Source organism: Talpa europaea (assembly GCF_964194135.1).
Source record: "Talpa europaea genome assembly, chromosome: 9".
NCBI lineage: Eukaryota > Metazoa > Chordata > Mammalia > Eulipotyphla > Talpidae > Talpa > Talpa europaea.
Genome location: NC_140076.1, coordinates 16724443 through 16739169, shown reverse-complemented (window position 1 = coordinate 16739169; position 14727 = coordinate 16724443). Strand labels below are relative to the sequence as shown.

Sequence of the window (14727 nt, the reverse complement as noted above, 5' to 3'; positions counted from 1 at the left end):
TTAACAGACACTAGCCAGACATCTACTATGTATAAGGCCCTATGCAAGATGCTATGGATGTAATAGGTAAGTACAGTATTACTCTTTACAATATTTACATAATGCTTTCCCATTTTCTTTTTTTATTAATATTTATATAGGATCCAATAAAGGCAACTTTCTTAAAAGAAATCAGTAAGCTGATTAAAGAGCACACAATTCATTGCCTAAATTAAGTGGGCTCAAAAATTACTGAGGAAAATTCAGTTCATGAAGATCATTTTCCTAATTATACACTTTAAAAGAGAGACAGAAAGAAATAATAACAACACTGCCATATCAGGTTTTTTGATCCCTATAAGCGAGAACATAATGGGAAACGGAAAAAAATAGAGGTATTTCATCCACTATATTTATGTCTTGACCTTTGGAGGGCGCTGTGGGTTTATACGTGTCCTGTCCATAGCTTGGCATTATGACAGACAAACAAGGTCAATTCTTGCCAGTTTCCTCCAGGCAAGCCAGAATGTGTCAGGTTTTTAGGTTCATGGATTTCAAATTGTCTTGAAGAAACCAGAAACCTTCTATCTTAGATTTAATAGCACATCATTTTCTTCAAACTTTCTACCTCAGATTTAATCACTCATCATTTTTCTTCAATTCTGAATAAAGTCCCAGAGCTTATAATAATGAGAATTACTTATTATATATTTAACTATTAATAAATTATTTACCTTGTTATATCTTCTGTTAACTGTGCTGGATCAGGTGGATAAAATTTTACATTAAATGTGAAATTCCAAGGGACACCTATAAAAATAAACACAAAAGAATTTTATGCTTATACGTAAACTTATTACCTAAAAATATTAAAAATCCTTTTCTCTCCCTGAGGTCTTTTAATATTTTCATGCTCTGTGGATAAAATGTTCTTATTTTAAAAAGAAAAAGAAGTTGTTTAGACTGAGAACTTAAAAAAAAAAAAAAGACAAATATTTAGTTCTTTTTCTTGGCAAGTTTTTTTTTTTTTTTAAAGATTTATTTATTTATTTATTTATACAAGCACTGGGTACAGTCAGAAGCGCGGGAGGGTGAGAAAATTCACCAGAGTCAGAGCGGAGAGCAGAACAGGCAGACTGATGAAGAAATACACTGCTGAGGGGAGCAGAGGGCGGCAGGAGAGGTCTGCGCACCATGTGGGACCCACGCCCGGTGGCTGGGGATCGAACTGGTTCTACAGAGGCTGCGGGCAGCTTCGCAACCCAGGGCTCAACTGCTGCGCCACCGGGGAGGCCCTTAAGATTTATTTATTTATGCATACAAGAACTGATACAGGCCAGAGATGCAGGGGGTGAGAGGATTCACCAGAGACAGAGTGGGGAACAGAACAGGTAGACTGACTGAAATACACTGCTGAGGGAATCAACAGGCGAGTCAGGAGAGGTCTGCTGTGCCATGTGGGTAGCTCCCTGGCCAGGGATCGAACTCGTGCTGCAGTCGCTGTGGATAGTTTCACAGGTTGCGTCTTAACCCCTTGCGCCACTAGGGAGGCCCAGCAAAAGATTTTTTTTAAGAAGAAGATAATCTAGTTATTCTTCTCTACTCCTTATAAACTCTTTTTTAACTTTTCTTCCTGAAGAGATTTTTTGTACAATCATTTTCTCCTGAGTAATATTGAATATGAAAAGCATTTTAATTAAAAGGAGCTTGGAGTTGTTTTTCTTGTAATGTCTCAAGTAATCTAGATACTTTTTGCTCTAGCTTACATTTTGAAACAAGATTTTATAGTCAGGGAGCAATGTGGAGAGTTGCCAGTCCAAAAGAGCATTTTGTTTCTTAATCTTAAGAAAATAAACTATAAATAGGGAAACATCTCACCATAATAAGTGTTTTCTTTTTTCTTTCGTTAATCATGATGAGTAATGTCTATTTCAGTTCCTAGAAGTTTCTCAAAAATAAACTAAACTAAAAGGACATGTACTGATAAATAGGGATGGGGAAGGGGAGTGCCTCTACACTGTAGCTTGCCCCATTGGGCCTGGGACTTCAATATATTAATCTACCCCTTTTAGACCTAGAAATATTATCCAGAACATCAGCAGTGTTCAGCAGTAATATATGCTGGAGGACTTAGAGTTAAGAGAAAGCCACAATGTCAGAAGGGCCATACGAAAGAAATTCTCATTTATATATATATATATATAATTTTTGTCTTCCACAGTGTCTTTTATTTCAATTTGGAAGACTGTTGAAAATAGACAAAAAGAACTGTACCAAAGAAAAGACAGAAAAGATTAGATGCAATAGTCAGGAACCATTTAAAAGAAACAGAATTGGGCAGCAAACCAACTGTTGGCTACTATGGTTTCAATCACTATCCCTTTTCTCTTCTCATCTATGTTCTTTTTCACCTTTTGTTTCTCAACCATTCCTATATTCCCCAACTTTGCCTAGTTGTAAAAAAAAAAAAAAAAAATCATCAAAATTTGACCTACATCTTGACAGTGTCCACCTTGCTATATCTTTCTACTATGGAATCCCTCCTTCCAGGGTGAGGCTTTATCTCAATTCAAAGCCATCTGCATAGTCAGGAGTCTAAAGTGACTCACAACCAGAAGACGGGTGGAAATTCTCTGACCCACTAAAAGAATCAAAGAACTGTAAAAAGGATTATATTCACTTACCACGAACTTGTTTTTTTATTTCTTTGGCAGAATCCAGCCATGTCTGTTAAGAAAAAAAGAAAAAAACAAAACAAAACAATAATGCATTCACACAGAGCTCCAAAACACAAACCAGAGTACCAGAAGATGATTACTTACCTCCTGGTCAACCTACACTTTTGATATTCTTGCATTTATTTCAGATAGCATAGTAATTTTGAGCAGAGAAATGGGGGACCACACAGTTGGACCTGAATGCTAGATTTATTACTTTGTAGTTGAGTGATTTTAGGCAAGCCTATTCCTCAGTTTCCCCATCTATAAAATGAGATAATAGTAGCAGAGCCTATCTCACAGAGTTATTGTAAAGATTAAATGAGTTAATACATATAAAATTCTTAAACAAGAAATTTTGTTATTCTATAAAGACTAGTAACACTCTAATCAGGATTGACATCACCCAAATTGTATTTTTTTCCTCTAATTCTGACCTCCAGTCTTGTTCAAATTCTCTGTGTCAGCACATCATCTGGTATGTGGTTTTTGCTAGTTAATGTTTATTGCATTGAATGAACTTCTAATTTTAACTTTGCATTATTTACCAGAACTGCTCAAGTGTTTTGCTTACAGAGGGAATTAAGAGGGGGAGGCAGGTAGAAGGAGAGTATGTATGAATTAATATGACTTCTCCTCCATGGAAAAGATCCTTGATTCATTCATAAATAATTCTAAGCAGTAATAAAATATTGGAAATAACTAACCCATATAACCCTATTTCATAGTGGCAATAAATCTCTCAAGGACATAGATGTTTGTTCCTGACTGCTTTTCCTTTTCTCTGGTTAGACTCAATCTGGCAAGAAGCCTAAGGGGAGCAAGTGAGCCATTCCAAGTGAGGAAAAAGTCAATTCATTAACTTTCCTCTCTGCTAAAGGTATCCAGTTGTTTACAACAAAAACACTCAGATCTAGAAGCTCTTAAGAAGTTATATATACACAGGAAAAGTCTTTACATACACGAGAAAAAGACACCACAGAGACTGGAAATGGAAAGGGGATAAAATCTTTATCTCTTGTATGTCGTTCATATTTTCCCCACAATATAAAGAACTAATTCTGTAGGTAGGAAAAAACCAAAATAAAGTGCAAAAGTAAAGGGGAAATTAATAAAAAGAAGAGAAGGAACAAAAACTGAGAAAGAAAACCACCGAGGAAGAGGCAGCAGGTAAGGAATTCTGAGAGTGAAGTGACTTGTGGCTTGGAGGAAGTCACACTTTCTTTCATCTCTAAAATGAGGGGTTATGGGCCTTGCCTGGTGGCACAGTGGTTGAGCGCTGGGCTGAGAAGCTGCCCGCAGCCTCTGCAGCACCGATTCGATCCCCGGCCACCAACGAGGGTCCCACATGGCGCACAGACCTCTCCTGCCGCCCGCTACTCCCCTCAGCAGTGTATTTCTTCGTCGGTCTGCCTGTTCTGTTCCCCGCTCTGGCTCTGGTGAATTTTCTCACCCTCCCGTGCTTCTGACTGTACCCAGTACTTGTATAAATAAATAAATCTCAAAAAATAAAAAAATAAAATAAAATGAGGGGTTATGCTTCAAGAACCATTATAGCTCTAACATCCTTTGTGTTTCCAGAATGATGGAAAGTTTAAATAAATGACTAATAAACACTAATTGCTTTACAGATTTAATCATTCTGTGAATATCTAATACTTCCAGAGAGAATATCTGGAAATCTGGCTAATATATTGATCACAGGTATAGAGATTGGTAACTAAAGTGAAGTCAGATAATTTGATTAGCTTCATCAATTTTACATAAGAAGTATGCTGTTCTCCAGTATATGTTACCTGAAAAAAGATCAAGTAGATTATTCATCTTGAAGGATACTCCAGAGTGTGTCTCTAAATTATGACACAGAAATCTAATATTTTAAGCAAAGGCTTTGGTCAGTTAATAATATCATTTTTAAATGATACTATCATATGACAGTAACAGTAATCTAATTTTTATTGAGTGCTTCCTTTTATTGAGCGCTTCCAGGTACCATTTTTATACAGATTATCTTATTGCCATTCCTATTTTACCAATGAGAAAAGGGAGAAGTAATTTATTCACATAATTCACAAACGTAAGTAACAGTTATTCTCTACAGTATAACAATGTTTCACCCTTTTTTTTTTTTAAAGATTTATTTATTTATTTATTTATTTATACAAGCACTGGGTACAGTCAGAAACGCGGGAGGGTGAGAGAATTCAACAGAGCCAGAGCAGGGAGCAGAGCAGGCAGAAGGACCAAAGTACACTGCTGAGGGCAGCAGAGGGCAGCAGGAGAGGTCTGCACGCCATGTGGGACCCTCACCCGGTGGCAGGGGAGCAGCCGGGGATCGAACCGGCGCTGCAGAGGCTGCAGGCAGCTTCGCAACCCAGCACTCAACCGCTGCACCACAGGGGAGGCCCAATGTTTCACCTTTTCAACCCTTTACTAAATCCCTCCACACTCAGACAGGCAACTGGCTTTGTCTACAGACAAAGCCATTTTTTAGTGAATCACCCTGCAATCAAGAATACAGATATCATGCCAGAATAATGGTGGTAATTAACCCCGCACCAAGATGGATAAGTGTAAATCTCAAAGTCCTAAAGACCAAAAAGGAAAAGATTCTACTGGCTTAATTCTACAAAGGGCAGGGGAGAAGGGACGTCATACAAAGATACAAGACTCAGAATGTGAGTTCTGGCAAGATGGCAGAAAAGTGAAGACACTTTCACTAGATGTGAAATACCAGGGGCAGCTATTTATAAGACAGAGAGGGCAACCCAACTATTGATAGATCAGAGAAGTGTGACTCAGAAATACCATGTGGAGGAAAAATTGTCATCACCAAGATGGCTTTTGCTGCCAGTTAGTCGTTTAGCCTGACAATGCTACGCAAGGTCTCCTCAGATTCATTTTTGTACAAGATCTAAGGCAGGTGCAAATAAAGTTCCTGCTTTCCTTTCTGTGTTCTGCTTCTTGGATCAGTTAAAGGTCCTCACTTAACTCAAAGAAAAACTCTCCTTTGACCTACTTCCAAGAGCTGGAGGTCAGCCATGATGAATTTAGAAGCAGAAAATATAGATCAGCCCATGACTATGTTCCTCCTGGATATCCTGTACGAACCTAGCCTGTACTACAGACCTGCCAGATGCTTAGACTATGATAAGCTCTATTGTTCCACAGAACTCATTTGTCCACTGATTTCCCCAGAAGGGGTTCCTATAAACTATCAGGAAGCAGAAGCTAGATTATGATTCAGAGACATCAGTTTTTCTTTTCCAGGGACATTTTATCAAGAGGAACAATAATGCTCTCCCATCCCTTTTTTTAACACAGCCAGGCTGGCTGTTCAGTTTTTATACTAGGCACTTTTAATAACAATTTACACTTCAATATATAAATGAATTTTATAAGTAAAGCAATTTAACTCCGCTCATTAAAAATAGTGAAAACTACTATAAAAGAAATAAAACTTGCTGATAGGACAAAGTATGGATGGCCCCAACAATGGTGAAAAGTTTTCAGTGCAGCTGAAAACAATGGAGATAGTGCTATAATTCAAAATGTGGCCCTAGAAGCTCAACAGCAAGTGGAAAGGATTTCCTCAGCTGAACGCCTTTGGATGAGTCAGCTTCTAGAAATTTAAGTATTCCTGGTTCATGGAAAATTTATTTCCAGTTATTAAACAACTAGGTATTTAGTGACTTTATTATTCATATTTTATTTATAGGCCACATTCAAGGATCCTTAATTATTTGCTAGTCAATCTTTGGCCTCCCCCCAATATAAAAATATTCCATTTTATCACTCATATATAACATAAAATACTTTCCAGAATATTTTTCTTGATTCATAGATAATTTTGTAGCTCATAAAGTTTTTCACTGTAGTTTTGGGCTATTGTTTCACTTTTCACTACCTTCAATCTTCCCTTCCTAATGGAAACTAGAGGCTTCAGTATAAGCTGATTTGAGTCTTTAGACAGAGTAAAGGTTATAAATACTTAAAGAACAAATTAACCTAGTGCTGGTAGACATATTTCTTCTGTTTGAGTCATTCATAGAATGAACAAGCTGCTGAAAACTACTAGGCAACTACTGGTACATTCTACACAGAGATTTTATTTAGGCAGAAGGCAAGTTCATGTCTTCTAGTGTACATTACCTAACTCCCATAACTCAACAGACAGGGTTTGCAGGTGTTAATGACTGTAGCTCCTCAACTTTTCTTAATAAACATAAATAATCCTGGAAAAAGAACCAACTAAAATGGCTTAAGTATGTTGACACAAGATTCTTTCGCCATGACTTGGCCCCCAAGGAGCTGTCCAGATTTATCTATTACTTGATTCCTCACTTCTAATGCTTAGCTTAGCCATGCAAGATGGCTCTTGGTTCCTCAAAAGTCACTTTCTCAACATCAAGTCTTCACACAAGCCACTCTCTCAGCTTCAGGTCTTGGTTTAGGCACCACCTCCCCAGAGAAGATTTCTGTGCCATTCACCTCCCAGGACATCTTGTACTTCCCTTTTGTATAACACTCGTCACACTAAACTGTAAGTTACAGAAGGAGGGACCATGTAGACCTTATTCACAGCTACATCTTTATCAATTACTATAGTACTTACAAATTCTTGTCAAGCTGGATTAAAGTTTTCATTATTAGATTTTAAATATTTGTAATTTTCAGTTAATTGGCCCAGGAAATAATTCAAGTGTTCTGAATTAAATACCTGACTTTTAACCTTTCTTTTCTCTTCCATGTTCTCACCCTTTCTTTTATTTCTTTCAAAAGTTAACTACTGGTTTCCTTTTAGGCTAGAAGAAAATAGCAAATTCACTCTATGTATTAAAGCTGACTGTTTTAATAAAAATAACTTTATTCTCTTTTATAACATCACTCCCAAATTACAAGTATAGTTTATAATTATAATATTGACAGACCATCTCTCCAACAAGAATATTTACTATGAACGTACTGCATTTAAATATAATTCAAATTGCATATAGAAATTATTTGTATCTATTTCCTCATCAGGATGTCTTGTGTCTTTATTTTCCCCGTCTTTTAAAAATATACAGTAGATAATTTTTCTCAATGATGAAAGAACATACCAGTAATAGTCCTTCCTTTAAAATGTTAATTCTAAAGGGAAAATCCAAGAAACAAGAATAGACAGGAATAACTAAGTATGCTGTGTTTTGGAGAGGCATGAATAAATACATTTTTATCAATAAAAAAACCTAAAATACATATTTTTAGCCTCTTATATCACAAAAAGGGAAGTCTCCTCACCTTAGAGGTTGTGTTATCCCAAATGGCTAGACCAAAATAGTCTTCTTCCAAAAGATTAAGGTGCTCACACACTCGTTTAAGCAAATCTTGCCCCTTGGCATGCTTCTGCAAAGATATACACACTTTAGTCGAGGGTTCTTCTTATTCCTATATTGATCACCAAATAAAATGCTACTTTCCAATTTCCTCTTTCAATCTTAGTTATTAACACTTTCAGATGGCCAGAGTATAAGTAAAACAATGTAGACAAACAAAATTCTGTGTCATAATTTGTCAGTTTAAATATGCAACACATTTAAATGGCTTGGAAATAGTGCTACAATTCAAATCAAAATTCTACCTTCCCTCCATCTACAACTCCCTCCCTCTCCTAAATATCACACTTTCTTTTTGGTGAGTATTTTCTGAAGCTTGCTATTGGGCTGTCGTCAGTCTCCTTGACCACCTAACTAAATCAATCAAGAGCAGCAATGACAGCAGTGGCCATATAAGTCATCACACTCTCAATCCCAGACCACTGTACCAAGAAAATGAGCTATGTTTCAACTCTCTGAAATCTTTCCCCAAAAATGCATAAAGTGTAAAAATCTACATATCCTACAGACATTGTCAGTTGCAGGAGCTCTTTCATTTGTGCTGCAAATTATTTCTTCTTCTTTTTTTTTTTTTTTTACCTAAACACTCAAACTACTGCCAAATTGGGTACCTGTATTAAGAAATGACATTATTTAAAATTTTTATATGCTATCTCATGGGCTAAGAAAACACATTAAGGTTTATATTTGTGAAAGCAGACATGAAAAAGATGGTAAATTTTTTAAACAAACACAATTATGGGAATGCATGAACCTAATATCAGAAATCTAGCTGGGCTACTCTACAAACAACAAGCCTTTTTTTTTTAAGCAAAATTGTTTTTGATGATAAAAGCAATACATCCTCAAGTCACAAGATTTGGCAGATTCAGAAAGAAATTGGAGATGAAAAAAAGACCCATTCATAATCCTACATCTCCACTCTTACAAGATCACTTAACACTGGTGTGACTCCAGTGGCGCAATCAGCACTCGGTACCTCTAAGATCACTTAACGTTTCTGTCCATAGAAACAGTCAGACTGGGTCTTATTTCAGGCCATGATACCACTTACCCAACCCAAATGAAATAATCTGAAAGAGTTCCAACTACTGGAAAGCAAAGAGCACTCACTTCCACAACACATTCATAAACTGTGTCATCCAGCAAAGAAACCTTGCAGTGCATGTTTCTGTGTCTTCTGGTTGATCTCTGGGAAGCTTTTAGTTCTCTTTCTGCTTTTGACTCAGGACTTTCTTCTTTTACTTCTATTTTAGAGCAATCTTCAACTCCTCCTTCCTTAGTTTCAAAATCTGTATCTTCTCTGTGTTCTTCCTGAGCAGGCTACATAGCCACGACATCAAGTTAGTAACAGATATTTCACAGAACATCCTGTACATATATTCTTTAACCTATAACAATGCTACCAATAAAAAGCACCCACTGAAGGAAAAAAGCTGTTAAAGCAATATAAATTTCATTAAGGTGAAATAATTAGGTTCCTGTAAAAGATATTATAATCCCCCAAACATTTGCAGACTACTATTTCCAGAACCTTGTACTAGAAGGTAAAATCCCATCTTCAGATAGAATCCCAACCCTCAAATCAAGAAATGATGGCGGGCCTCCCTGGTGGCACAAGGGGTTAAGACACAACCTATGAAAGCTGTCCACAGCCACTGCAGCACGAGTTCAATCCCCAGCCAGGGAGCTACCCACATGGCACAGCAGACCTCTCCTGACTCGCCCACTGCTCCCCTCAGCAGTGTATTTCAGTCGATCTTCCTGTTCTGTTCCCCACTCTGTCTCTGGTGAATCCTCTTACTCCCCACACCTCTGGCCTGTATGCATAAATAAATAAATCTTAAAAAAAAAAAAAAAAAAAGGGCCTCCCCGGTGGCGCAGCGGTTGAGCGCTGGGTTGCGAAGCTGCCCGCAGCCTCTGCAGCGCCGGTTCGATTCCCGGCTGCTCCCTGGCCACCATAGGAGAGTCCCACATGGCGCGCAGACCTCTCCTGCCGCCCGCTGCTCCCCTCAGCAGTGTACTTCGGTCCTTCTGCCTGCTCTGCTCCCCACTCTGGCTCTGGTGAATTCTCTCACCCTCCCGCGCTTCTGACTGTACCCAGTGCATGTATAAACGAAACAAACGAACAAACAAACAAATAAATAAAACATGCCTCTATAAAAGAAAAAAAAAAAAAAGAAATGATAGCTTCAGGCACCAACTAATTGCCCTCAGTAGTATATATTCTTCCTGAGTATGTCACTACATATTACTAAAACCAATAAAAACTTTACCATCTCTACCCCATGCTCCTCAATTTTAGCAAGGTAGTTTATGAATTACAAAATGAGATGTGATTTGTCACATATTCTAAATTTTATGAATAAATAAGAGGGATTTTTAGCACCTATTTTAAGGTATAAAGCAATGTATGTGGTAGGGGAAGTCTATAACTACCAGCTAACTCCTTTTTGCCAAGCATCAATCATGTTAATTGTAAAGAGGCAAGAGAGAGAATGAAATCGTGGTCTCTTGGGGGCAATCATTAGGTAAGTAGGACAACATTTATGCATATTCTTTCTTACTTCTAACATGATAAAGCTGCTGAAAGATTCTCAACTAAGCCTTACTAAGTCTTTTCTCTCAAAAGAATGCATAACTGGCATTTAGGAAAAAGAAATTAATTATTTGGGTCCTACATTAGCTACTGAAGGTATTCCAAAAGGGTCCTCCCCATCCCAGAGAAGACTTCATCAACTATCCTGTCTATCCTACCCCTACTCTATGCCAACTTAGGACCTGGCAAACACAGAATATTTTCAAAAAATATTTGTTGAATAAATGAATGAACATTAAAAACTGACATGTTGCTTCCAAAATATCCAACGTACCCTAGGTAAAGACTGGTACAATCCTGTAAGTGCAAATTCACTTAAAAAAAAAAAATCCTAGAGGGCCTCCCCAGTGGCGAAGCGGTTAAGCGCTGGGTTGTGAAGCTGCCCGAAGCCTCTGCAGCTCCGGTTCGATCCCCAGCAGCCAGGTGAGGGTCCCGCATGGCGCGCAGACCTCTCCTGCTGCCCTCTGCTCCCCTTAGCAGTGTACTTCGTCAAGTCTGCCTGCTCTGCTCTCCGCTCTGACTCTGGTGAATTCTCTCACCCTCCCGCACTTCTGACTGTACCCAGTGCTTGTATAAATAAATAAATAAATCTTTAAAAAAAAAAATCCTAGCTAGGGAAAGGCCATTCAAATAAAATTCTACTACTCATACAGAAACGTGGTTAAGCAAATAAATCTTCATCCACAAGTGTTTAATTGTAAACACTAGCTTCCAAAAGGACTAAAAGTAGTTCACACCTTTAAACAATGCTTCCTTGAAATTTTATTAACAGCAGTAATTTTTCTTTTTCTTCATGTTTAGATAAACACCTGCATATAATTTATATCAATTACATTCATAATCTCAGTGAATGCAATTTTAGCTAAATCAAGAATTAACTTTGTCAATCTTCTATTTCAATTTCAGTACAAATGCTATGATCTTCAAATTCAATAAGCACTGATTAAAATGTGAACTAAAAATAAGACAAAGATTTTTTTTCCTACATTAAGCAAATGAGGGAAAAAGCAGTTAAAAACCTCTTCCTGAGGGCCTCCCGGTGGCGCAGCGGTTGAGCGCTGGGTTGCGAAACTGCGCACGGCCTCTGCAGCGCCAGTTCGATCCCCGGCTGCTCCCCGGCCACCAGAGGAGGGTCCCACATGGCGTGCAGACCTCTCCTGCCGCCCGCTGCTCCCCTCAGCAGTGTACTTCGGTCCTTCTGCCTGCTCTGCTCCCCGCTCTGGCTCTGGTGAATTCTCTCACCCTCCCGCGCTTCTGACTGTACCCAGTGCATGTATAAACAAAACAAACAAACAAACCAGCAAACAAATAAATAAAGCATGCCTCTATAAAAAAAAATAAAATAAAATAAAAAATAAAAAAAAAAATAAAATAAAACTTCTGCAAGAAAAAAAAAAAAAAAAACCTCTTCCTGAAAGACCATGCTATTTAACTCCTTTGGTATTCCTAAAATAAATAAAATTTATATATGCCCTAATATATGCCTAACATATAAAGCTTAAAAGCTTCACGTTTATCTCTTAATTTTTATAATCCCCAAACGAGGTGGATATCCATCTCCTCATTGTACAGAGAAGGAAACTGATAAAGCAAAAGTGTCAGTTCTGTAAATTAAATCCTCTAGTTTGATGCCAGAGCCTCCCTCTTAATTATTACAATATGTAGTAAATCTTGTTTTCAGCCTTGCTTCACTAATAGCAACTGCATAATTACAACTGTATCTTAAATTTTACTCTTATCATGTTTAATATATTTCTAGAAATATCTGTAATACTTAAAAAAAAATTCCAATAAAATTATTCAACCTAAACCTGAGACCTAATACTAATACATAAAACTTGTAACAATGCAGACAATGCTAATATGCTTCATAAATACTTTAAAGATACTCTTAATTTGAGGATACCAAGGCTGAAAACAAATGGGATTTCTAGAAAATACTTTTGAGGCATAGTAATATTTTCCCTTTTTATTTTGACAGATGAATAAATCAGCAACTCTCCCATTCCTAATAATTCTACCAAAATGAACTCTAAACCACCTCACTGCTTTTCTCCCCTCTCATCAAAAACCTTGGAACTGTTCCATTATTAGAGCAAATTGATATACAGGTTGATAAACTGTTTTATTTGATTTATACAGTGTAAGTACCTTCTGGGCCTCCCTGTTGGTGCAAGGGGTCAAGGGCAGCACAAGTTCGATCCCCGGCTTTTCAGGGAGCTACCCACATAGTGCAGCAGACTTCTCCTGTCTTTCCCACTGCTCCCCTCAGCAGTGTATTTCAGTAGATCTGCCTGTTCTGCTCCCCACTCTGGCTCTGGTGAATCCTCTCACCCCCTGGCACCTCTGGCCTGGACCCCAGTTTTTGCATGCATAAATAAATAAATCCTTTTTTAAAAAAAAACCAAGATTCCATTGACTACATCAATATCTTTAAAGCAGAATGTTACTCACAAACTATCAATACCCATGTCAAGTGGCTAGTAAGAAATTGTTCTTAAGAGACAAAGTGTATAACCTCCCTTGAGCCCACCTCCCACACATCTGTACATCCTCACCTGTGTCTCTGCACTGCTTAACGAATGGAGATCCAAAGATGGGTCAGTCTTGAGTTCAGGTTCAGGAGCGGCAATTGGGGCCTTTAAAATGATCTCCTCATCAAGACTGGTTCCAAAGTCAATCTCTTTCTGATCTCCTTCACCTTTCTCTTTAGCTGACTCTACTTCTTTGCCTTCTTCCTCAGACACTTGAGATTTAGGCCTTTTGAGAAATGAGGAGAACAGCCGTGACAGGCCCCTGTTTTCTGATGTCCGCTCCTTGTTTTTGATCAAGTCTTCATGTGTAGGAGTATCTCCATTAGATGCTTTTAGCTTCTGCTCACAATGATTATCTCCCTCAGCTGCCACTTGAGAAGCCTCTCCCAGCTGAGTTTCTTGTTGGCCTGTGTTTGTGGCTCCCTCACCCTCTTCCTTCTGTTGTTGGTGTGGTGAATTTTCGGCCTCAGCCACTAAACTCTTCTCTGTTGTCATGGTGTTGCTATTAAAAAGATAAAAAGGGGGGGCTCTTAGAAGAAAAACACACATGGCAGACAAAATCCTAAATCAGGTCAAGTGTGCCAAAATTAATATATTTAGGTATTTAATCACCAACAGACAGCACTCAAGTGCTTAAACATGATATTTTCCATAAAATACAAAAATACCTTACTTATACATTCTGAGTAAATTATTAATGCCTTGCTTCACTAAATATATAATCACACAGAAAAATCAGCTTAAAAGAGCACCCAATGAGACCACTCTAGTGAAATGCATCATGCTTTCAATTTCATGTTCAAAACTGTGCAACAAATAGTTTTATCCTCCCTAAGAAAGGATGTATTTGTGTACTGTCCTATGTGGGTATCAATACGAAGGTGAAGGGTTTGTAAGAATAATATTACACGATTTTGTGGATCCCCAGAGATGATTAAATAAAAAGGTTCTCCAACTGTTTATTATTTTTTCTTTATATTTCTTAGAATCATGGGCTTTGCTATTAAGAACAGCAGATGTAGACTTCTGATTGTTATCAGACATAATAACAGCAATTGCAGTATATGTTCACACTAAAAAAAAACTACTTAGGTTTTCGTGTTTCAATACTAAATTATAGCCTCTTTCAGAAATATCCCATTTTAAATTCTTTTAAGAATGTTTTTCCTTCATGCTCAGCATTTTTAAGAGTAGAGTGTGAAACAATTAAAATGGAGAAATAATAGAGAAGAAAAGTTTAGAAAGTAAATTCAATTATGGGGGGAAAGAATGGCTGCAGACCTTACATATTTCAAACTTGTTGGATTCTATCCTCATGATCTCAAAATTCCAGTATTATTAGTCAAGTCTCACTATAGTAACTAGAGAGTATTGTCACCAATTTACTAAAGAATAACCAATACACAGAGGAACTTTTGTGACATGAGGCAATACAGCTGATTATTGATAATCTTACATTTTGTTTTACTGCTATACATGAAAATACTCCACTCAAAAGACAGTATTTATAACACTGCCCC

At 37.6% G+C, this 14727-nt stretch overlaps 1 protein-coding gene across 9 annotated transcripts in view; it reads right to left on the bottom strand.

Annotated features, from left to right (window-relative positions):
* EPB41 (erythrocyte membrane protein band 4.1) overlaps window positions 1–13702 on the bottom strand; it is a gene marked incomplete at both ends in the record, with an annotated part of 80342 nt that extends 66640 nt beyond the window's left edge. For 8 of the 9 annotated variants that reach the window (XM_084243136.1, XM_084243137.1, XM_084243138.1 and 5 more), the window contains 5 exons: window positions 714–789; window positions 2664–2706; window positions 7980–8084; window positions 9188–9397; window positions 13232–13702. In XM_084243136.1, coding sequence (XP_084099262.1) covers window positions 714–789; window positions 2664–2706; window positions 7980–8084; window positions 9188–9397; window positions 13232–13702 — 905 coding nt within the window. The remainder of the gene's footprint in view (window positions 1–713; window positions 790–2663; window positions 2707–7979; window positions 8085–9187; window positions 9398–13231) is intronic. The other variant, XM_084243143.1, reaches the window with a different exon arrangement.
* Between the last annotated feature and the right edge of the window lie 1025 nt (window positions 13703–14727).